The 24908-nt window shown below is 52.3% G+C and overlaps 1 protein-coding gene across 1 annotated transcript in view; it reads left to right on the plus strand.

Annotated features, from left to right (window-relative positions):
* The first annotated feature begins 3484 nt into the window (after positions 1 to 3484).
* Positions 3485 to 24908, plus strand: part of MEGF9 (multiple EGF like domains 9) — a 37076-nt gene continuing 15652 nt past the window's right edge. The window contains exons 1-2 of the mRNA XM_042879256.1: positions 3485 to 3746; positions 20976 to 21168. Coding sequence (XP_042735190.1) covers positions 3485 to 3746; positions 20976 to 21168 — 455 coding nt within the window. The remainder of the gene's footprint in view (positions 3747 to 20975; positions 21169 to 24908) is intronic.

A 24908-nucleotide genomic window follows, 5' to 3' on the forward strand; every position in this document is an offset into this window, starting at 1 on the left:
GAGCTCTGAAAGTTTTCATTCTGTGGGAGATTTTGGGTGGATTTGGAGGTGGAAGCACAAAACAAAGTGGCATCAGTTGCCCTCGGAACACAAATTCCAGATTCTGAGCAATCTGAGTCAGCAGTACAGAGCTGTTCCAACCCAACCTCCCAGCGAGCAGCGAGAAATGTTTGTGGCACTCAAATTTATTCAGTCTTTTTCCACTTTTGATGTGAAAAAGAGCTTAGCTTTCCATGTGCATGACCTTGATGTACCCAAAGTCAAGGCACTGTTGCGCGCACAGCTGGGACCCACAAGGATTGCTACCACATCCCACCCACTGCCACCAGCAACTCCTGCCTTTATTTCACCTGAACACAGAGCTGTGCTGGCTCTGCTGGTACCCAGGTTGGGGTTTGCCTGGGGGGGATGCACTTAGCTGGGAAGTGGCAAGAGAGGTGCCAGCTGTGGGACAGAACAACGATGGTGTTTGATTTCTGAAGCATGCAGGGAACACGTGTGCTGTGTTGTTCTCTTGTTGCTAACATTAAGCTTGGTCATGAGAACAGAGGTATTTTTTGGAATGAGTTTCTTCCCGACACCCATGCTGTTACATACACACAGTGCTGGCTGCAGCAGTGACGATAAAGCCGCTGCTTTTGCTTTATGTTTTCAGCTGGTTCCTGGTTAGGATCAGCATCTGAGCAGCTGCTTATTAACACTGTGCTGTGATGCACTCCTTCCAGAGGCTCTGGGGAACCTGACGTCCCCTCATCAGATTGTTGGATGATTTAAAAGATGGTCAGTTTGCATGTGGAATAATGAAACAGTTCACCCAGAAAGAGCAGTGTAGGGAATGTGCTGCTGTCCCTCCGTGGCTCTGCTGGCAGGATGGAGGGCAGGATGGGTCCTGCTGGTCCCTGCAGTGGTCGTGTGCATGTTGGGGAGCTGCCTGCCCAGGCAGCACTTAGGCCCAATGGGAGCAGTGCAGTACAATGCTGCTTTGGAAATGGAGGCAGCGGGGAAATCTCGTTACTCCTGCATTGCAATTAATGATAATTTAGAAAAAGAGGTTTTGTATCTTGAGTCCTTGTGGGTATCAGAATTAACATCTCATTGAATTATCAAAGCTTTCCAGCTGTGGGTGGTGAGGAGAGGCTTGGGGCTTGCAAATAGGTCAGAGAACACCGGTTGTTAAACAGCTCCTGGAAACTTTCCAGCGGGGAAGGAAATCTTGCTGATGCGATGGAATAAGAACAACCCCAGGGGGATGCTGATATCCTCCAAACCTGAGCTCGGTCCCGAGGACGCACCGTTCTCACTTTCTGGTTGCAGACCGAACGCAGAAAGGAGGTTGTGCCCCACCGAACGCCGCGCGGAGCACCGCTGGGTGTCGATGAGCTCCATTTCGGTCTGCTTCGAACTCGGGGCTGCGTGCAGCGCTTGCAACCCTCACTGAAAGCACCAGGGGGAGCGGCGAGCTCTGCTGCCCGGCCCGGCCGGCCTTGGGGAGCGCCTCGGGCAGCGCAGCGCTGGTGGAGATCAGCGGGCGGTGGGAGCAGCGCCGGGGCTCTGAGCCACGAATAGCGCTGAGGCGATTCCTTCTTGCAGCCCTTGATAGCATCTAAGGGCTTCTCCTATATAGGAGAAGCGTTTTGGAGCACAGATGAGCAACGCTGTGCTGGGAGGTGGGAGCTGCAGAGCTGCGATGCTGAGCTCAGAGGATGCTTTCAGAACTCGGGCACACAAATCCATCAGGTTTGCCCCGAGGGAAATGGCACGGCATAGCTGGTGGGGGATAATAATTATATTATCAGGCCTGAAAAAAAGCCCATTCATTTCTGAAAAGGGAGTGGATATGGGGGAAGAGCGGGGAATTACTGAGCAGCAATTCACCCGCGGCAGACGTGTTGCCCTTGCAGACAAACCTGAAAGGTGGTGTTAGGGAAGGACTCACAGCCTGGATCAGCAGTGAAGGTGGGGCTGCCTGATCCCAGGGCGGTGTTTGTCACCTCCTGTACGAAAGAGATGCAAGGCCAACACCTGTCTGTCACAAAGGGTGACGCACAAAGGGTGGTGACACACTGGAACAGGTTGCCCAAGGAGGCTGTGGATGCCCCATCCCTGCAGGCATTCAAGGCCAGGCTGGATGTGGCTCTGGGCAGCTGGTCTGGTGGTTGGCGACCTGCACACAGCAGGGGGTTGAAATTAGATGATGATTGTTGTCCTTTTCAACCCAGGTCATTCTATAATTCTATGATTCTGTTTGCACCACGTGAGGTGCCCCATGCATGGGGATGCCTGCAGCTGGAGGACTGGAGTTGGGTGATCTCTGTACCTTCCAACTAACACCATTCCAATGCAAAGGACGCTGAGGGATGCAGAGCAGTGGCTGCTCTCTGGTCCTGTCCAGCCCTGCAAGCTGTTACAGCACCATTAGCAGCCATGTGCAGTAGTGCTGATGACCACAGTCCTATTGCACAGCTCCAATGGATCCTGACAGTGCAGCTCACAGTGCACCCATGTGCCCCACGTTAATAATTAACATTTGTATCACCACACTTCCATGGTGGGGCAAAGTCACTCCTGGTGCACAGAGCTGGTGGGAGCGCAGGGATCCACAGCTTTGTTATCCCACAGCTGTCCCTGTGTGGGTGGGGAGCACAGGGAGCTGTGTGCAAGGTGGGAACATGGAACGGTGGGAGGGGGCCACGGGGACAGCCTTCATCACTGCTGGGTGGGGTGGGATGGAGGATTCATTCGTTTGAATGAAAGAGGTAGAAATATGAACAATAACAGACATATATATGTATAGATAAATATAAATAACGTTAAAAACGTGCCATAATGTAAAATGCTGTAATATGAAATGTAGAAGAGTGAAATGTAGAAAAAAGATCTATGATGCTGAAAGAAAATAAAATATAAAAACACCAAAAATAAAAAAAAATTAAAAAACCGCCCAAAGATATAATTCTGTACTTATTTATTAAAAAAAAAAAGAGATACCTGTAAGTAGGCAAAGCATAAACACGTAAAATATATTTAAAAGAAAATACAAAGCCATAGGCACACAGCAGAGGTGTAACGCAGCATAATGAAGCCCAGCCGGCAGCGCGAGGCGGGCGGCGCTGCTGGGGGCGGGGCGCTCCGCACAATGCCGCACCGCCGAGGCCTCGCCGCTTGGCCCCGCCCCTCTCCCCGCCCCCTCCGCCCTCGGATTGGCTGAGCGGCACGGGGCGCGTCCCAAAGTTAGCGTCACGTGCGGCGGGCGCCGCGGTGATTGGCTGCGGCCGAGCGGGGCGGGGCGGAGAGGGCGCGGCGCTGTCAGCGGGGCCGGGGCGCGCCGGGTGCCGCCTGCGGGCGCTGGGCAGCGGAGCGGCATGGCCGGCTGAGGCGGGCGGGAGCCGCCGCCGCCGCCTCCCGGCGAGCGAGCCGCCGAACGAGCCGCCGAACGAGGGAGCGACGGGATGGAGGAGTGAATGGCGGAGCGCCGCCCCGCACCATGAGGCGCCGGGCTCGGACCGCGCCCGGGCTCGCCCTGTTCTGTCTCGCCGCCCTGCTGGCCGCCGCTGCCGGGCTGCCCCTCCCCGGCTCCGCGCCGCCCCCCGAGCCCGGCAGCGGCAGCGGCGGCCCCGCCGACAGCAGCCCGGCACCCACCGCGCGGCCCCGCGGCCCCACGGCCCGGCCCGGCCCCGCACCGCTGCCCCCGGAGCCTCCCCGGGAGGAAGCGGAGGAGGAGGAGGCGGCGACCGCGGGCCCCGCAGGTGAGCGCCGCGAGGTACCGGGGTTCCTTTGTGCCCGGCGGGCGGGGAGCGGGGCCGGAGCGCTGCTTCCTTCCTTTGCTTGCTTTATTTCTGTAACGGTGGTATTTTTTGCTCCTTGCCGGGGTTGCTGAGAGCCGCCCGTGGCGGAGCGACCGCTCTGCGCTGCTGCGGAGCCCCGCGGCTGAACGATGGCACCGACCGGCGCTCCTGGCGTTACGGCTGCGGCTGCTCCCAAGTGCGGCCCTCGGTGATTCTCTTCTTTGTATCGCGGTTCGGGTCTTTATTTTCTCCAGGAGATAGAAGGGGTGGAGATGGGGAGCTGCTGACAGCGGGAGGAGGGTTTGGGGTCCCTGAGAGCAAAATCCCGCGGTGCTGCCACGTCTGAGGCGGGACCGGCAGGAGCCCAGCAGCGTGCCAGCCTTCCCTGCCCGCTGCTCTGCCTATCCTTGGGCCGGCTCCTCTGCCAGCATGGCTCTGTGGGGATGGGCACTGAGGTGGCACTGAGATGCTCGTGCTGTGCCCAGGGGTTGCTGGCGGCAGACACTGATCTCCTCTTGCTCTCCGCCCTTTAGTGTGTGTGGAGTGGGAGCACGTGGACCCGCGATGCCTTTCTGAAGAGTCAGTTCGTTGGGCTCATTGTGGTTCGTTAGCTGTTGGTCTTAGTGGGGGCTGTGATGTGTCAGGGCTGTTTTGGGGGCCTGGTGATGTGGGGCTGCTCTCTGGGCTTGGCCATGCCTGATGCACCTGCTGGAGGGTTTCCCAGCTCACATGGAGCTGAAGGGTTGGTGAGGGCAATGGGATCCATGGGGTCAGTTGCCTTTTTTCTTGGCTTCAGTGCCTTCAGTGCTGTTTCTTCAGCCCCGAGTAGGGAATTAATGCTTTCTATCCATTATATGAAACAAGTGGGCCTCTTCTCCCAGGCATCAGAAGGAATTCCTTTAATGCTGATAGCATTATTCCTGATAAGGAACTGGTGTGTGAGTCTTCTCAACGCTACCAAGACTGAAATCCTGACTTCAGTGTGTTGTTCTCATTTTGATTTCAGAAGCCCTCCAGCCTCTGCTTGGTTTGTTCTTCTTCTCCCTTTCCTAGTTTCACAGTATTTATTTTTCTTTCCAATCCTGTTAAAATCCTGGATTTTCTTTTTAAGGGAAGCAAATTGTTAATCCTCCTGTTTGTGGAGATGGGCTTAGAAGCGTGCCCTGCCTTATCCACACAGCACCCTGTGCTCCCTGTGTGCTCAGGGCTGGGGTGGCTTCACACTGCAGGGATTTCTTGGCTGGGTGCATGCAGTCAGCACAGCCCCGTTTAGGCTGCTCTTGCATGGAGAACAAAACCCTTCTGTCTGCTCCTTCCTGCAGGGTGCTTTGTGCGTGAGGGTGTCTCTGGGAAAGCAGCACTTGGAGCAAGGTAGGGTGCAGGTGTCTCGGACCCCATTGGGGTGCAATGAGTTGGGGTGCTGGTGAGGTTTGCTGGCTGCGGCTCACAGCTGGGATGCTCTCAGCACAGATGTGGAAGGTGCAGCTGCATTGCATGGGGGGATTCCAGCCCATGGGCTTAGATTGGGCACAGAGTACCAGCAGATCTGGTGTTAGAGGTGGCATAGGGTGACCTGGCCAAATGGGTGGGCATGGCCACCAGCACAAAGTATGCTTCTTTGCTTTAGGGCTAGCTGCACACGTGGGGTCCCTGTACCCTATGTGCAAGAAGAGGTCTTATGGGGTCCTCTGCAGTCCTAATGGTGATTTTGTAGGGAAAAGGGCTTTGCTTCAGGCTCCAAGGCCATCAACAGGCAGGCCCATTGCTGCTGCACTAGGGCTGTGCTCTGTGGGAGGCTGCAGCTCCTGGATCCCAGTGGGACAGGAGCTCCCTGGTTTGAGGTTTGGATGTGGCTCAGTTACTGGGACAGCTTGGCTTCTGGATGGCACATTTTAATTTTAATTAAGGACATGAAAATCAAGTTACAGACATGAAGGCTTGTGGTAAGGAGGATGCTTACGTTACTCAGGTTGAGTAGGGGAGCAGCCAGGGCAGAGCCTAACTTCAATTGAAGAATACACTGTGAGGCTTTATCCTGAGCTTACAATGCAGGGATGTTGCCTGTGGCTCACTTGCCTTCCTCCTGCCTCCATGCTGTTGTGCCTGAGTCACTCTTGAATCAGATGCTGCCAATGGTCCTGACTCAAGATTTTTGAGATTTTTGGGCTTAGCAGTGCTTATAAAAATTGGGATGCTTTAGGAAGACCTATGGAGTACCCAAAGTCTCACTTATTAGCTTCCTTGTGCAGTGCGAGGGTTTGCCTTTTTTTCCTTTGGGACAGACACTGCACTGCTGAGCTGCCAGGTAGGAAATGCCGAGCATGAGATGGAAGAGTGGGGCTGTGCTGCAGTGAGCTGCTTATCATGATGGCAGGCTCATGCTGGGGGCATCCAGGGGCCATCCCAAAGAGCTGTGGGCACAGGAGCACAGAAGGACCTGTCCCTGAGGAACGGAGGCACGCCAGCCTGCTGAAGTCAGGGGAGAGATTTCAGAGTGTTTTGCTCTATAAATACCCAGGATAAGTCATCATGCTGCTTCTAATATTTGCAGCCGATGCCAGCGGGCTGGCAGGGAGTGCTGCTGCAGCTCCTGGTGCTCCCGAGAGCAGAGATGGGCTGTGTGAGGCATCTGCTGGCACTGGGGCTGAAGCTGTGCCTGTTCTGGGAGCGGAGCAGGGATTTCTCCTGCAGCCATCTGGCCAGGACAACTCCTTCTGCTGTACCTCCGACAAGTGCTTAAAATAAACCCCAAACTGCCGGGATGCTGAAGCTGGGATGCAGCACTCAGTCTGCAGCTGAGGCTCCTCAATGAGGCTGCAGCGAGGACCTGAGCTCTTTTTGGGGACTGCAGGCGTTGGGCTCTGTGGGGCTGCCTTGTGTAGAGGGCAGGTGGGGCCAGGGCTGGAACTGTGCTGGGTGGTTGGTAGGATGTTAACATGGTGTACAGCCTGGGGGGAGGATTGCAGCCTCGCCATCTGCCCAGCCTTGGGAGCTCTTGTGGCCTTGTACCACCCCAGCAGAACCCCACCTGCAGACTCGTTAAACTGCCTGCAACCCAAGGTTTGTGCTTTGCAGGAAATTATTTGCTTTTTTTCTTTTCTTTCCCCCCCCCACATTTAATTTGACTTTCAGTTGGGTCAGACTGAAATAACGTGGCTGCGTGCTGGTTATTGCATTGCTTCTGGCTGTGTTCCCATGAAGCTCAAGGGCCCTGCACCGTGGTGCTGCCCTGTGGGCAATGTCCGTCTGCTCCATCCCTAGCGTGGGCTCTGGGGGAAGGCTGCTGGAGGAAAACACTCACAGAGTCAGCAGGGCTTGTATGGAAGAGTCTCAGTTTGGTTAAACCTGTCAATCTGGAAGCATTTTGAACAAGGCATTCTGGATGAAGAATAAATCCCTCTGTTAGGGCGGAATGTTTTTTCCTTATTCAATAGGAAATTTTCCATCAGTGCTGATCAGGCCTCCTGCCTGCTCCTGGGGATGCATGGGGACTCATAGGGACACCTCTGCCCCCATCCCCCTGCAGGTTGGTGGCTGGTGATGCTGGTCCAGGTCCTATAGTGAGAGCAGAGTCAGCAATGCTGCTTGTTCCTGTCTGTGCACGAGGGCTCCAGATCCCAAGGGATGCTCAGGTCACGTGCAGAGCATCACTATCGGAGCAGGCTTTGGAGCACTCACCCATGGAAAAAGGATGGATGTGGGGTCTCTTCTTGCCTCGCCTGCACGAGTCCTGTTTCCAAGCAGGTGTCAATGAAGAGCTCCCAGAGCTGCACAGATTCCTGCTAAGTCTCAGTGTGGTTTTCTGCTGCTTGAAGGAGGATTTGCTGAGCACCTGCTGTATGAATTAAAATTTGCCTTGTAAATGTAACCGGTTCAGAGCCTCAGTGGGAAGGGCGGCTGTTCGCTCTTTGCCTGGATAAGGAAAAAAAGCGAACCCCCCTGAGGTTTTCTTCTTACTGCAGACCAGCCTTGAAACCAGGGAGAAGCCCGAGCTGCTCTTTTTACCATTTTTAATTCACTCGCCCCATGTCGTTATAAATAAGCCAGCAGAAACATGACAAGGCAAGCATCCCTGCTATTTATAGCTTGCGCTGCTCCGCACGCCTGCTTTAAAAACCAGCCGGCTAAATGGCTCTGCAGCCTTTCAGCAAAAGACTTAATGACACGGCCATTCTGCACGCAGTGATGGATGCCTGCACTTCAAACCCTGCTCTGTGGTGGGGTCTGTCCCCTCGGCTGGGGGAACCCCATGTCCTGACCCTGCATCTCTGCTGTGGCCATCACCACCAGGAGCATCACTGGGGTGCTTCTGGTTGGGTCGGTGCTCCTTCTGCTGCTTGGGTGTTCACCTCCAGGCAGATTCACGTCAACATCCCCCAAGTTTGATTTATTTATTTTTTTTCTCCTTCTGTTTCATTTTGGGGCTGCATTAACCCTTTATTGCCTTGCGTTGGCTCTGTGGCATCACTGTGTAATTAAGGCTTTGGGATGCCCTCACCCATTTAACTGGTCGTGCCACTTCTCAGATGGATCTGCTTTATTCCTGGCAAATTACCCTGCTGCACTTTTCAGGCAGCTTTACTGTATTTTGACTGACTGGCTGCCTATATTAACTGATAGCTGCTTGGGCTGCTTTGATCCCGTATTATTTATGGAAATGATGGCACATAACTCTGCGTAGCTGATTAATGCCGCATGTATTTTTAATGCGCGAGTTCTGCTGTTTGATCTGTGCTAAATGATAATTCTCTGATGTGTTCCTGGGTTCATTTCAACTGCTTATGAAAAGGATATTGAAATGGACTGTTTGTTTTGTTGCTTTTTTTTTTGCCCCCCAGTGGTTCTCCAGCTCTCACTGCTTTCCCCAAGCGCCGCTCTGCTTCAGCACGTGGAGCGCTTCTGTTTTAGCACCATTTCAGTGCTTCCTTGGTGGCACTGCTGTGGATTTGTGGCCGTGTTTGGGGGATGTTCAGGGAGGACTGTGGCCTTGGAGGTGATGCTTCGTCTTTCCTGGTGCTGTGGCACCTAAATGGGGTTGAAACCAGCCAGAATGGAGTGGGTGCAATGCGTGTTTTGTGTCACCCGTCACAGGTTGGTTGGTGCTGCTCGGTATTAAGAAAATGACTTTAATTGCTGCCTGAGCTGCAGCTTCCTCCTCTGCAGGGTGAGATGTGGTCTGCGTGGGGATGGGATCACCCTGGGAATGCCACCACATCCAGTGCTGCGTCCTATGGCTGAGCTCACCCTGCCCGCATCCGTCCTGTGGGCTGGGAGTCAGGATGGCTGCAAGAGGTCCATCAGCGAGCCAGAGGATCGGCACTTCCTTTCCCTGGGGGTAAAGCAGAGGGGAAAGGCTGCTTTCTGTTTATTTTCCAGCCTTGCTGACACCTGCTCACTTCCATGGCAAGGCAGGGCCGTCCCCAGAGCCCTTTTCTGGGCACACTGTGTGCAAGGAAGGTGCTGCAAGGGTTCTTTCTTGAAAAGCACAAAGATGCAAAGCAGTGTGAGTTGAAAGCCTTCAAAAGGAGGTGTGTGTTTTCTTTTCTTTTTTTTTCCCCTCAGAGCTTTTTGTCAAGATCAGCAGAATATCTGTCTTTCTGGAAAAGATCCTTTTTTTGTTCAGAGGATTTTTCCACTGAAAGCTGTTTGTTTGACATTTTGTTCCCCCCAAATTCTTCACAGCTTCATGAAAACCTTCAGTGATTTGTTTTCCTCCTGCCCTCTCTTCCAAAGCAGATATATACTTTTTAGTAAGGCCAGGACTTCCTGTGGGATAGAAAAGCCATTTTTCTGTCAGCTGTAACTCATGCTTTTTGTCACTGGGAGCAAAGAAAATATTATAGATTTTTATCTTTATTTTTTAAGTTTTCTAGAGTTCCTCCCTTGCCCCAGATCAGAGACGCACCAACCTGACTGCTGCAGGGAGCCATTTGTTTTGGGAAGGGATGCATTGCAGCGAGTGCTGGGAAGGTGGGCAGGGTTTGGGGGTAAGATTCCTACAAACTGGCTCATGGGATGCATAAGTGAAGGAGTAGGGGGATCCCTGCTTGTCTTTGCCTTGAGCAGATGCAGGGCTTGCCCCAGGTTGTTCAGCACTTCCAGCTCAGGACATTCTGTGGTGCTGTGGAAGAGAAGCTGGAGCGCTCTGGATCATGTCTGGGCTGGGTATTTGCTCCCTTGGTGTGAGTGCATCAGATGCCTTTTGTCTGTGGCTGCCCCAGCAGCTTGCAGCAGCCCTGTCCTGCTCTGCCTTCCCTCCTGGGCTACAGCATCATCCCCAGCCCCCTTTGGAGCTTGGGGAAGGATTTGCCTTGTGTTTGAGCGCTAGAGATCTTGATGGTGACCACGGCCGCCTTCATCTCCCTGCAAGCAGCTGCGTTAAGGTAGTATTAAATTATTCTTATTTATAATGAAGCTATAACCGAGCTGTGTGTGTGTGTCAGTGCTCTGTCCCAGTTTCGGGGCAGGACTCGGGTCCCTCAGTGCCTTGCATGATGTCCCCATGGCTGCATGCCCAGGGAGCAGCACTGGTGGCTCCGGTTGGCGATAAGCGCTGTGACGCAGGGAGCTAAATACCTGTTCTTGGAGAAAAGCAAACAGCCTCCACCTGCCTCCAGCGTTTCTCCCTTCAAGGGCAGGCTGCACGCCCAACGTGGAGCTCCCTGGAAAATGTCTTTTATTATTAACGCACTTGCTTTGGCTCAGCTGTGTTGTTGAGAAATCCAAGCTTGACTCCAGATAATGAATGACAAACATTTGTCTGGGCTTAACTATTTCACTCGGAGCGTTTTTTCTGTGTTGGTTTGTGTTGTTTTTTTTTCTTCCTGGAAGCTTACTGTAAGCTGTCAGCAGCGTGCCTGCTGACGTGAGTTATCGCTGATGTCCTGTGCTTGGGTCTTCCCTTCCATTCCTTGTGTGTCTTGGTTGTTTCTCTTCAGGGGTGGCCTTTGTGCAAGTCTAACCCACTGGAAGTAGAAAATAAATGAGAGATGGCTTGTCCTTTAAGGAGTGTGTGTGGCTGCTGGTGGCACAGCCAAACCGGGCAGGCTTTGGGTGGGATGGAGAGCAGTGTTCCACCATACAGAGACCTCCAGTACCCAGCTGCAATGCTGGGCACCTACAGCAGTGGTTGTCAGCCTCTGTGAGCTGCAAACCCCCTGAGAGTGGTCCAGAACAGATGTAGATGCTGAACTGAACCTTGTAAATGGTGGAATCGATGATTTTCTCTCTTCTCCTCACCATCAATCCCCTTATGTGATCCCTCTTAGCATCAAACCCAAGCTTGTGTCCAGCACTGGGTGCTTAAGGGAGCAGCATATTCCTTCTCATGGAGCCGGTCCCTCTCACCTGCATCTACACAGTTTCTAGCATCACATGTATTAGAGAGTGCACCACTGGCTATGCCAAACTAGAGTCTCTATTGATTTTTGTTTTATTCAGTTTATTCCAGGAACATTATAAAACCCTCAAAAACTGGGGAACAGCTGGGAGGGAAAAACAACAAACCTCTCGTAGCCGAGCCTTGGCTGCAGGGGAAGCCCTGTGGTTTGAGCATCTCTTTGAGTTGGGCTCAGGCTCACCTTTGCTAATCCAAATCAGGATCTAGTGCCTTGCTCTGCGGATGATTCCTCAGGCAATGCAGGAACACAGTGCATCTCATGGTGCTGCTGGGTGCCCTGCAGCACTGCACAGGTGTTTTGCTTATAGATTTTTTTTTTTTAGGCCTTTTTGAAGAGGATTTGGCTTTTCTGTTGGACAAGGCTCCTGTGTGATGTACTCTGGTTTCTTGTCAGTGCTCAGGTGGGCACTTCACCACTCCACGTATGGCACTGTGGATGCCATGGTGTTTATTGTGAAGGCTTGAGCCTTGGCTTAGGCTCTGACATGATCTTTGTTTGGAGTTGCTGAACTTGTTTGTTTGATGGAACCGTTTTCATTTTGAAGGTGAGCTAAGTAAACACAAGCAGAAGCCATGGCTGGATGAACCTCGTGTCCATCAGTGTTGCTGACAGCACGCTGACTAAAGAGAGAAATTAAAAGCCAATCTGCAGCCCTGCTTGAGGTCATCCATCTGCTGCAGGGCTCGGGGGAGCAGCAGGCTCAGCCCTCAGCATGCTGGGTTTGTGCTCCGGCCTTGTGCCAACACTGCAGCTGGAGGGAAGTCATAGAGGAGAGCTCAGGTGTTCCCAGACATCCCCCCCTTCCTCTGGGGGCCTTGGGGTGCTGGTACCCAGAAGGTAATGTTGGCCTTCAGCTGTTGATCCCCACCTCCCCCTCTGTGCATTATTTCCCTGATGTGTCCTGCCCAGCTCGGTTCCCTTTTCAAAAGTTTGGCTTCTCCTCTTAGCGTTTGCCAGCAGGTTTTGTCTCATTACAGTGTCCACAATCCAGTTCTGCTGGTGCTGGCTGAAAGCAAAGGGAACTCCAGAATGGGATGAGAGTGAGAAGCAAGCATAGCACTGAGTCCCACACAAAACACTGCAGGGCCAGCATGAGGCCCATGTTATAAACTACGGGAATGGAGCCATAAAACCTGGCCTGCAGGAAGCATCCTCTCTTCCCTCCTGGGAGGGCATTTTCCTTGTGCTGTTCAGAGCTCCCCATGCTTGCAGCACTTCACAGCTTGCAACTTCTCACCTGGCAGGAATCATGGTAAATCCAAATTTGCCTATAGCGTTGTGTCGTCACAGTCTTGAAACCAGACCCAAATGGCAAAACCTGCCTGAAACCAGTTGTGATTACTCATGCCTTGTGCCATCCTTCTCTCCCGGTAGAGTTTCTGCTGTGGTAATTCCACTCATTGAGCAATGAGACACAATAGCTTCATTAAACTTGGAACCAAGCTCTTGAGAACCAGAACTCCCAGGCTTTGGGCTGCTGGAAGGTTTTCTTCTCCTGTCCTCTGCGGAGGTGTTAAATTGAATGAAAGGAATGGAGAATATCATGGCAGGGCAGTTGGAACTACTAGGTGATCTTTAAGGTCCCCTCCACCCTAAGTCAATCTGTGGCTCTATGATTCTTTGCTATTTTGCTGTAATTAGTAGAACTTTGCATTTGTTTACTTAGAGTTGGGGGGGGGGGAAGAAGAAAATTATATGGCAAATGAATCCTGTACTGTTGTGGCTTCACCTGATCTGTGAGCTGAAACTGCAATGAGCTGAGAGGGATGGGGTGTGTTGGGGGGGGGGGGAGAGGTCTTCCCTCAGGCTCTGCAAAGCGCCTCTTCATTAACACTTTCAGTAAGTGTTTATTAACATTAGGGATAAAAGAAGCCTTTGTTAGAGGATCTGTCCCTTTGCTGCTCCAGCGGGGGAACTGAAGCTTGAAAGGAGCTGCCCTGGCCACCTGCTGGAGATGCTGAGGGAAGTTTGCATTCCAGATTTTCTCCACAGGCTTAAACGCAGAATAGCCTGCAGCCCTCCAAAGCGAGTCTGTGCATTTTCATATTGAATTCTGTATTGATTGCACGTCCGCGCTGTTGCTTCTGCCATCTCCGTGCTGTTGCTCTGTGTTTTCTCCCGGTATAAGAGTGACTGTTTGAAACGAGAGAGGAGTGCTGATGGTGCCCAAGGAGATGCATTACAGCTGTAGAGATGGTTTCTGTGCTGAGCAAGGTGCTTTCTTACAGCAGGCTGGGCCTGGTCCGTCCCTTCCCATCTAGAGGGCCCTGTGAGGGGCCAGGGCAGCTCTCAGGTGCCATGGAGCTCCTGGGCCCCAATGTTGGGCTTGGTGTGGGGCGAGGAAGCTGTGCAAGTCCTGCCCAGGCTGGGTCAGTGCTTGTGACTTGGAAGAGGAGAATCTGCAGCATCTGCTGATAGCAGCTCATCTGGAGGGTAAAGGGCTCTCAAGTGCTGCACACCTTGCAGTAGTGTGGTTTGGTTTTAATTGGGTCAAGGGAAATGTGCTGACAGAAAGCAGCCTGTGTAGGTGAGCAGGGGGGTCCCTCACAAGCAGGGCAAAGTGCCTGTGGGTGTTTGGAGGCCGCCTTTGATATCGTGTGTGTTTAACTTGTTGGTGTTTTTATGCCCTCGGTTAAATGGTGGGAGCTTTCCTGCATTGGGGCCCCAGCAGCATGCAGCAGGGAACTGCAGTGGTGCTGCATGAGTGCAGAAGGGCTTCTGGAGAGAGGGAAGGCAAGGCCCTCTTCGTTAGCACCTTGCTAGTGAGGAGCCGTTGGCACACAGAGCTTCCCCAGGGACTGGAGTCTTAGACTGGATATAAGGAAAAAGTTCTGTGTGATAAAGGTAGTGAGGCAGTGGCACGGATTGCCCAGAGAGGTGGTGGTGCCCCATCCCCGCAGATGCCCAAAGTCAGGGGATGGGGCTGTGAGCACTGATGGAGCTGTGGGTGTCCCTGTGCACTGCAGGGAGTTGGACCAGATGACTTTTAAGAGCCCCTTCTGGTTCAAACAATTCTATGATTCTAAGAACAGCAGTGCCACCTTCCTTTCCCCCTGTCCCAGCGATGGAGACATGGAGCTCGCAGGTCTCTGGTGATGCCATCCTTACTTACCGTGGATTTAAGGTATCAATTGGCTTCTTCCAATCCATTGCAAGGAAGGTCTTGTTTGTTAATTCAAGTCAGGATAAATACTTTGTGTTGCCTTATTTCTTGGCACAATGGCACACAACTCTCCTGCCATGGGATATTGCCTTAGCACCCTTCAAGCCATGCGCTGTGCACTGCAAGGGCAGTGGGTGGCAGATCAGCCATGGTGATCAAGGATGTCACCTCTGCCCTTTGCTGGAGATCTGGGCTGCACAGGAGACCTGAGTGCTTTACGTGGGGCTGGTGGCTGCATCTGCCGTCCTCAGTGGGCAGCTGATAGATGGGAGCTTGATGAGATGCTTTTAATTAGGGAGAGCCCTTGGGAGCCTCAGCTGAGGACATGAGTGCTTTGCACCACGCATCGACAGCATCCAAATCATTGACAACAAATTAACTCCAGGAGAAGGCTCGAGGGTGAAGCTCTGAGATAACAAAGCTTCCGCAGGGCTTTGGGCAGCGCCAGGCATTTCATGCTGTGTCAGCAGTCAGCGAATTTGGGCGCGATGTCGGGGCAGCATGCCAGGTGCTGGGCTGAATATTCCCATCCGTGTGACTGGGAGCTGGGCTCTGTGTCCTCGGTGACACTTCTGCCCCAGTCCTCAGCATTTGGTTCATGGTTCATCAGTTGGTTTTGCCTCTTTTGGCTCCAGTTGTCCCGGTGTGGCAGCTTGTTGTTGTTCCCTTTGGCATAGGGATGGACTTGCATTGCTGCAGCATCCCCCAAAAGATGCACAGCAGTAAGATGCAGGCCTGCAGGTTGGCAGCCCTCGGATGGTTACAATGCTTGCTGTAGAATAACATCTAGCTTTGAAAACCAGGGAAGGAACTGAGCCCTGGCCCTTAAAGACTGGGAAAGGAGGCAGCAGTCTCGTACCTGCTCCTAACCAGGGTTGTTGCTGCTGGTGCATGCAGCAGAGCTCATATCCTGTGCAGGTGCTGGGAAGGATGGCTCCTGCCCAAGGTTAGCAGCGTTAAAACTCCGCTATAAATTAATGCGCCCGTTCATTAGCTTCAATTCCCCACAGCGCTGAGCGAAGTTTGTGAATTTAATTACTTTTTGCAGGGGTCTGAGCACACAGAGACTTCAGCAGCTGATTATAGTTTGTATTATTCATGCAGCTTTTTTTAATCCCTCTCTCCACGAGGACGGAGCAGATTGATACCAAAATTGAAGCGTGCTCATAAATCTGCAACCCTGGCCTGGTGTGAGGTGCCTTCATCCCCCATCTGAAGGGGTTTGCTGACAAAATGACCGAGGTTCCTGCAATCCAAAGGGAGTGTGCCTGGTGGCATTGAGCTTGCCAGGCTGTTTTGGCAGGTGTGTGCCAAAGTTACGTCTCGTCTTGTTTGCCTCCAACCTCCCAGTTGGGCTGTGTTGCGCTCTGGGTGGTAAAAAAAATAAAATAAACAGCAAGGCAGAATATTTATATGGTTGCAGGCATTTGTGAAAATATTAGTGTGAAAATATAACCAAGTAAAGGAAAACGGCAGTGAAACTATTTCTAAATTGATTGAAAGGATCAAGTCTGGTTTTTATTAACAGCGGGGATTGCAATCGCTAAACATTCTTTTTGTTCTGTTTGATGTTACTTCAGCTTCTTATATCATAAGCATTTTAGGACCTCATTCTTTATATGAAAACAACTTTCAAATACTGTGCAAGAGACCCAGAAGATTTCTCTGTCTATGGAAACTCAGCGTTAGGTGCAAATCGCTCCCCATGGTGGTGGGATCCCAGCCACCCAAGGCTTTTTGTCCCAGCAGGGCTGATGGGTCGTGCAGCCTGTTTGTTAGCTGATCTTGTGCCTGTCTGCAGGGTTTGATGCTTGTCACACCTGTGTGTCTGGCTGCTTTGACACACGTTGCTCAGGAAGGAGCTGGTTCAAAGCTTGCTGTGCAGGTTGCTGGCTTGTTCAGCATCAAAAAGGACAGCAGAACAACAAATTGCTTCGTGCCTGCGCTGCAACGGAGGAGCTTTCACCAACTGCTAGGAAACCAAACGCCTGGATGTTTGACTGCAGGTGCAGGAAAGGAATAAAAACAACTCATCCTCCACATCTTTGAGTTTGTTTCAGGCCTGCTGCTTCTTGTTGTGCTCGGATAGGGGACGGGGATGACCAGGAGCCACACGCAGCCCTTGGAAGCCCAGGAGCAGCTGAGCAGTGACTGTCTTGGCTGCACCCCAGCTGCCTCCGTGCTGTTGGCGACCCAGAGCTGGCACCTTGGCATTGTGTTTCTTTCCAAGTGATAAGAGATGGATTTAATCTGATTTAATTTTCCTCAACAAACACGTTTAATCTTTTAACGATATTACAAGCGGCGTATAAGCATTGAGAAATCCTTGTCTTTTCTCCCCTACTGACCCACGCAATCCTTTTATGGAACAACACAAGTGATTCCCGTAAAGCTCTTAACAGCATTAACATGAGCAGTGCTGCTCTGTGCTGGCAGCATGCAAGAATTCGTGGTGAGGAGCTGCGTCAGGGGACTGCCAAGCTGGGGTTGGGAAAGGCTGTGTCTTAGAGGGTGATGGGCACAGCCCAGATGCCAGAGCTCAGGGAGTGTTGGGACGTCACTCTTAGCCATAGGGTTTGGGTGGTGCTGTGTGGAACTGTGGTTGGACTCAAAAATAAGGGAGAGGGGAAGGGCAGGCAGAGCTTGCACTTGGGGATGAAATGTAGGGAGAAGCCTGTGCTGAATGAAGAGCATCACTGAGCCTTCCCAGGGCGAGCTGTTATTGTGTGCAGTGAGCACACTGCAGCACGCAGAGGTGCAGTCAGTGCTGCTGTAACACCTGGGAGATCAAAGCAGTCCTAATGGCTGTCTCCATGGGGAAGTTCTTCGGCTGGGTAATGGATAGAATCCATGAGGCTTGCAGAGTTACAAAGAAATTTTGTGTTGGTTCCCAATGAGTAGGGGACTTTGTTCAGGATTTAAGGTGTTTAAGGATGTCCCCAGCAAATATAGGTCTGATACAGGCATCTTGATGCGTCTCACAGCAATTTCTTCTTTTGCTGTTTTGTGAATATTTCAGCGGCTTCTAAATTATTTACTCATTAAGTGCCTCAGTTGGAAGAAGGAGTCATGCTTAAAGCACGTGCAGGGACCAAAAACACAGCAGGTCCAATAGGATGCAAAAAAAGATATGATTCAGAAAACATTTTTTGCACTGCAACGAGCCCTTCAGGACAGCTGCTGGGGGCTGTGCTGTGCACGCATTAGAAATGCTCACTAAAAGCAGCCCTGGGGCTCAGAGCTGTGTTCTGTGCCTCAGGGCATGGCTGGGGATGTGTTGGGTCCATCAGTGCGTGCACGGATCCCAGCAGGTTCCTCATTGTGTCGGTGCTGCTGAGCAGAACTTTCAGTAATCCTGCAGCGACTGTGTGCATCCAGGAGGCTGAAAATCCAGGAGTAACTCTTCTCTGCTTTATTGGCAACCTATGACTTTTGCATAATAATTACTCAATTCAGGCTTGCTGCTGGCTGTAATTGCACTTTAAATCTGGGTCTTCTGCACTGTGAGCAGCGTGCCTGTTGCTGCAGCGTGTTGGGAACCTGCTCCGTTCCTCCAGCTGCCTCCGTGGATCTGGCAGTGAATGGTGAAGGTTGAAACGCAGCTCACGGAGGGAGCGATGTTTCCTTTTTTCAGCTGGAGGAGTAGCAGCACGTGGGAAGGGTGCGCGCTTTTATAGTGCCTCTATTCAGGGATCTCACGGTGTCACCGGGCTGCTCGTTAATTAGAGCCTGCCAGCACCTTCATGAGCGAAGGTGGTTGTTCTTATCATTGAGAGCTGAGCGCTTTGAGAAGAAAGGAAGGAAGGGAAGGAAACCGTGATGCTTTAGAAATGGGAAATGGAGCTGTGCATGGGGGAACTGAGGCAGCGAGGTGCAGAGCATGGTGAGGAGCTCAGAGCAGAGCTGTGGCCCTGGGGGCTTTGCTGTGCCTGCTGCTGAAGGCCATGTGCAGCCAAACCTGGTACCTCCAGCCCAGCTTCCTGTGACCCGTCTCATTAGGCAGAAGCTCTTGGTAAGGTGTTTGTGAAGGTTATCTTCAAAAGCAATGTGTCTGCTTGACAGAACAGAATAAAGGCTCTGAGTACCCAGAGTCCAGCCAGGAGCCAGGGCAGGGCTCCCTTATCTTTTTCTCCATCCCCACTTTCTGTGATGTATTCCCACACCTCTAAGGCTGAGGCTTTGTTACCATGTTCCCTTTCTGCCTGCAGATCGCATTTGCTTTCTCCAACCCGGCAGCCGTCAGGACACCAAAGTGTTGTCTGAATTAAGCCTGGGGTTTTCATAGTCTGGTACATCATCATGTCAAACCCTGACGCTGCTGTCTGCTGCTCCTCTGCTTCCCACCAAAGGGCATTGAGGGCACGATTGGAATCCGTCAGCCGAGTGCAGCAGAGTGGACTTTTGTCCTTGGGGTACAATGTGTGATGCTTCTCTGTTCCCAAAAGTCCTCCTGGGTGCTCGAGGGAGGAAGACCACATGGGGCGACTGTCCCTGGGGAGCTGTGCTGGCCCCGTGGTGCTGTGCCTTGCAGCCAGGGGCAATTATTTCTCGGGTTCAGCACTCCCTCCAGCCTGCCAACACAAAGCTCCTTTTGCCTGTGTTAGTTTGGATTCTTGCAGCATTGCTTGTTCTATGGGGAATGTGGAGCCAGTGCTGTTTGCATTGCTGTTGAGCTCGGCTGCTGGAGCTGAGCTGCCCCTGGGTTTGGACCTGACTTTGTGCAGTTTTGATGAGCAAAGACCTGTGAAAGAAAAGGAGGGGAAAAAAAAAAAAAAGAAAAAAAGGCATCCAGATGATTGTGTGTGTTGGAGAGCATACAGCTCCCAAAGCCTGAGGGAGCCTCGGCCCATGGAAAGAAAATGGCATGATCTACATGATCTGCTGCTGACACCACTGCTGAGCTCAGCCTGCAGCCGACTGGTGCAGCCAGGCTGTTTGGGATCGCAGTGCCTGGGGGTGGCCCAGCCCCAGCTCTTACCTCCCTTTTGGCTCCTGTGCTGTTGTACATCATGACCACAAAACCAGGTTGATCCCCTCCTTCAGCACAGCCCTGTCAGCTACAGCATGGATTGAGTTTGAGAGGTATTTTGATGTGTTTTTGACAGACTCCAGTGCAGGTGCTGCGTTGGCTCAGTGCGTGTTTTCATGCCTCGCTCTGGCAAAAGCTCAATACCCACATGGATGGGGTTCCACTGGGTTAATTGAGCTGAGAGTTGGGCTCTTGTGTGAAGTGAGTTCTGGAGTCCTGTGGGTTTTGGGGTGTTTGTCTTAACTTGCTGGCATCAGCTTCACAGGTGCATAGGCACCAAGTGACTTCCATGGGATGACTTCCCAGGTGGAGTGGCAGAGCCAAATAACTCATCTTTTTTGAGATGTGTGTGTGTTGAGAGAAAGCAGACAAGCAGCCAAAGCATGGTGAGGTATTTAACAAGCACCCATGGTTCACTGGGGCACAAGCACGCAGTGTAAGTGTTAAATAACCTTAGATCCTAGTGCTGACATTGAGCAGCATCCTTGGGTCTTCGTGGGGTGTTTGGAGCCTGGTTGAAGTCATGTTTTCGTGTGCTGGGGGCCTGTCCTCTCTTCTCTGCAAGGTGCCCCAAATGTGGCTTTCCTCAGGGAATAACAAACAGCAGCGCTTGCGTAAAGCCCTGATGTGCTCTTTCTGAAAATAATCCTTGTTTATAATTCACACTTGGCAGTAAAAGACTGTAAATTATTAAGGCACCAAATACTTTTCAGCGAAGAAGCGGAGATAAACCTCATGGCAGAAACAAATTGCTGGGGAGGTTGTTCTCTTTGCTGTGTTAGGTACTTGGAAATATTACAAGAAATAAAGTGTGTGGGGACTGGGAAGGCACTGCTGATTCAGGTTTGTTCCTCTCTTAAAACATTGACTGCTTGGTGATTGGTCTCATAGCTTTGTGAAGGATGAGCATCCCTGGAGCACATATGTGGGTGCCAGGAGGACTTGTGGGTCTCCAAAGCATGTGTGTGGGTCCATAAAGCTCATGGACAGCTGGTAATGGCCATCATGTCATGGGCAAAGCAAGCGGGTCTCTACTGCCCAGCTCCATCACCCCTTGGCTAAAGCTGTTTCTGTGCTCCTGGCATAGAGCGCAGATTTGCAGGGGGCTTGGGCTGCTGCAGTTGGGACCTGCAATGGAAAAAAGGAGGGTGCTTAGCCCCAAATGCACAGAGCTCAAATCTGGTCAGCTTTTGGAGGATTTTGTATCCTCTCTCCATAAGCAGTGGTCCTACCCGGTGCACCATGTAGGTGTGTTGAAGATTCTTTGTTGTAAGGCCAATCCCACCGGTAAACTAGAGACGGGATCTTACAGTTAATGGGTTCATCACCTGCTAATGGATTTCAGAGACTGGCCGAGGCAGGGAGGGATCCCTGGAGGTGCTCTGCTTCACCTGGGCCACCCGGAGCAGCTTGCCCAGCACTGTTATTTTACCCCGATATCACCTCGTGTTGCCCAGCTCCTGACCAACCACGTAACCAGACAATGACAAACATGATTATATATGTGTGTATGTATATTTAAGCGCCTATAATATGGCTATGACCCAATCCCTGTGCCCTCCACACACCCCCTTTCAGCCTCTCTTTCCCTCTTGCAGGAGAGCCATGCAACTGCAGTGCTGTGGGAAGCAGTGGGTGCCACGACGCTCCGGGACGCTGCACCTGTCTGCCAGGCTATGCGGGGCTGCACTGCGAGCACTGTGCCCATGGCTTCCACCCCGACCACAGCCAGCAGCACTGCCTGCCCTGTGCCTGCAGCCCCACTGGTGCCCTCGGACCCAGCTGCGATGAGTGAGTAACCAAATGACCCCAGGTGGGGATGATGGGTGGACGGCGGGGGGGTTGAGATGCAGAGCAGGTATGAATCATAGAGTCGTGGAATGTCTTGGGGATCTCAAAGATCATCTCGTTCCAGCCCAATGCCTGTAGATGGGTCATGTTGGCTGGTGCTAATTGGAGGTTATCGGTGGTGGCAGGGGCAGGTGTGGCACCAGGGTCTGCCCTCATCCGCTCTGTGGCTCTTTCCCTGCCTGGGCTTTAACCCAGCCTCATTTAACCTGAGAGCTGCTGCAGATGCTCCTGAATTGCTGATAACAAATGCGCTCCTCTGCCGGGCGTTCTGCTGTGCTGGCATTGCTCTTGTTGTCTTTTGGGGTTTGGTCCGGGCGCCCTCTGTGCTCAGCACCTGCACTCTGCTGCCAAGGCTGGTGCTGAGTCAGAACCGCAGTGTCCTGCAGGGACATGCTGCCTGTAAGAATGTTGTGCCTTATTTCTTTTCCAAGCGCCCAAGCCCTGCGTTGTTGGCCCTTTTCTGGTGGCGTACAGGATTGAAAAATCAAAACCTAAATGCAGTTTTGCACTTGGCTGGAGTGACCTTCTTATTGAAAGGGTGGCTGCTGGGGGGTGTGGAGTTTTCCACCCTGCTCAGGACCAGGCACACCAGCAGCTGGCTCCTGCTTTGTTGACATTAAAAATACTGCCAGCTGTTTATGACTTATTGCTATTATTACTATTAGAACTAATTAAAGCAGCAGCCAAGCATTAACTTGCACAGGTTAATTCCTGCACCCTGGTTTAAGAAAAAGACACCTGCTGTTCTGAGCAGAGCAGCAGCATGGATGTGGCCTCCAGAACACGTGTGATGCATTGCTGTCAGCTTGCTCAGACTTTTGCCAGAGTGACTTTGAAAGCAGCACCGTATGATCGTTATTGGTATTATTTCCAGGCATGCTCTACCCGTGTGCCATCATCTGGCCAGCCAAAATGCTGTTTATTAACTAGACCGCAAATAAAAATAAAAAATAAAAATCCTTTTCCTCAGGCAAGTCATTGATCTGGGGAGTGAACATTGACCTGACATGCTGTCGCCGTGCCTGGGCTCCGCAGCTGCTAATCAAAGGTCGCTTTTAGTTTTAGTTCCCTGTCTGGGAGTCCCCTCTGGAGGCTGTGAGTCAGCAGGGCTGGGTGCTGCTGTCAGCAGGGCTGCACTGACATCCCCTGGCACCGCTGGGTGGGCACCTGCAGAGCAGAGCTGTGCCTGCCTGCCCATCCTGCGCCTCGCTGGGTGTGATGCTCCTGCTGGGAACCGTGCCCAAAGCACAGGATGGGAGCGGTCAGAGCCTCCTCCTGCTGCAGAGGCTATCTCAGAGGATGGTGAAACAGCCTTCCTGTGGAAACCTGTCCTCTGTCTGACTCAGTGAGTAACGCGGGGTTCCAAGCTGCAGGAAGCAGCCCACAAAGAGGAGGTGCCGAAGGACTTTGTGTCTTTCCCTGGCCAGTGCCAGGCAGCCCTGCACGTCCCTGAGCCCCACAGTGTGGCGGTGTTTGCATCTTGCTGGGAATTCACAGCATGGCACACAGCACCTGCTGGCTTTTCTTCCTGGTGGCACATGAGCAGGCAGCCCCGTGTGGCTGTTGTCACACTCTGCACGTTGGGATGTGACATGAGGAGATGCTGTGAGACAGCACTGCTGTGCAGAAGAGCTCAGGGCTCTGTTCCCCATTTCTCCTTTCTATGCAGTTGTCTCTTATCATTGTGTTCAGAGAAATTGCTGGTGGAGGAAAGCGCACGGTGGGACCTTGGGGACAAGAGTGCAGCGTGGTTGTGTGTCCCAAAAGAAAACAGGAATATGTTAAAGTGAGGCTTTGCAATGTCTGATAATTCACTCCCACTGCCTGTGCCTCAGTTTCCCCACAAGCAGAAGGGCAATGGAAAGCACGAGCTCCATGTGCTGCCTTTGCAGTTTGCTTCATGCCCTGGGCTGCAGCCTGCATGCTGCTCTGCTCACTGCCAGCCTGGCAGCTCTGGTCTTGGTGCAGCCATGCTTCGCGCCTCAGGCTGGTGTAAGGCATGTAGCAAAGATCTGCTGTCACTTGCTTCCATTCTGTGAAGAAAAGAAAAAAAAGATAATGCATGCAGATAAATGCAAAAGTGTTAATTCAGAGATGTTTTGCCCCCCCTCAAGGGGATCCGATGCTTTGTGTTTGCATTAAAAAGAATTAAAGCAGAGCATCCCTGAGAGCATTTGTACATGGCTGTGCCCTGGAGCAGGGATGTGGTGAGGCTGGAAAGGGAGCAGCCTCCCCCTGCATGCCCTCTATGTGCTGGGCTCTGGTTGGAGGGGCTGGGTGGGATCCTGACCTGGATGGATTTACAGAAGCACTGCGATGAGGGTAGGAGCAGCAGCTCCAGAGAGTGCCCTTTGTGAAGGTCTTTGGCTAAGGCCTGGGGGTTCTGGGGGAGCTGGGCTTGCAGAGCTCTTTGGGAGGGGAAGGATGCAGTGAGGCCATGGGGAAATGTGAACATGGAGCATTAGTTTTGCTGGGAGGCAGTGGGGCAGGGCAGGAGCTGGAACCAGGTTGGGCATCTTGAGGTGTGAGGCCATGTGAGGTGGAAATGTGGGGTTTGTTAGAAAAGGCAGATCTGTGGAAAGCCATTTGTGGAGCTTCCCCGGCCTTGTTCCCAGGGTCTCCACTCGTCCCAGCTCAGAGGGTTGTTGGGGGGAAGGTGGTGGAGTTCTCATTCTGCATGCAGAAAATGCTCATTTTCTGTCATCAGTGTCATTCACTTAGAAATGTCATTTTTTAGGGTGGGGTCTGTATTGCCATCCCATTGTATCCCAGCAGCCCAGTAAGCCGCACTGGGAGCCCAACTCCTCAACGGCTTCCAAAACAATGTCTCCAAAAAGCCATTTTTTTCCCTATTTTATATCTGAAACACTGTGCTCCCTTTGTGGATCATCTGAGCACAAGCAGTGGCTCATTATCTCCAGGCAATGCCTCGTCAGCATCCTTCTGCCAAGAAGAGATCTTTTTCATAGCGGAAATTGTTACATGTGGACGTCATAAATGTAGAAGAATACCCTGGCAGAGCAGATTTGTGTGTGTGTGTGTGCTTTAATTATCCATATATCTCTTCTATTACCGGCTCCTGTGCTTTACAGCTGATTGCTTCTCCTCTGCAAGCAGGTGGATGTTGTCCCTGCACCCATCTGTATTGGGGTGCAGAAAGAAGAGGGAAAGGACAGTGAATGGACACAACAGTGAGCGGCAGGTTGTCATAATCTCCCCTACAGTAATTTGGGCTGCTCAGAAATGCTGTTATTTGGTTGATTTTCCAACAGGCTTTGCTGTTCCTGTGTTGCAGGCTTGCTGCTCTGATGAGCACTGACTGCCCTCGCAAAGATACCAGCATGGCTGTTGGGGTCCTTATGGCTGCATTGTGGTTTTCAGGCTGCCCTGTGCCTTCCTTCTCCCTGCATTGAGGATTTGGGGCACAGAGGGGCTGCGCTGTGCAGAACCATGGGTGGCAGCCCATTCCCCATGGCTGGATCCTGTTCTGAGCCCATTTGAGTTCTGCACTCTGTAGGGCAGCGTTGGTATCCAATGGCATTGTGCTCTCCCTCTGAGCACTGAGGCAGTGCTGGGGTGGAGATCCCCAGCTTTCCCAGGGTGGGATGCAGGGTGTCCCCGGCGGGGGGATGCGGTGGCAGGGCTGGACAAGGTGGCCCTTTGACACTCACAGAGCGGCC

The sequence above is a fragment of the Lagopus leucura genome, unplaced genomic scaffold, assembly GCF_019238085.1.
Source record: "Lagopus leucura isolate 7727_CA_CO unplaced genomic scaffold, USGS_WTPT01 Super-Scaffold_100022, whole genome shotgun sequence".
Lineage (NCBI taxonomy): Eukaryota > Metazoa > Chordata > Aves > Galliformes > Phasianidae > Lagopus > Lagopus leucura.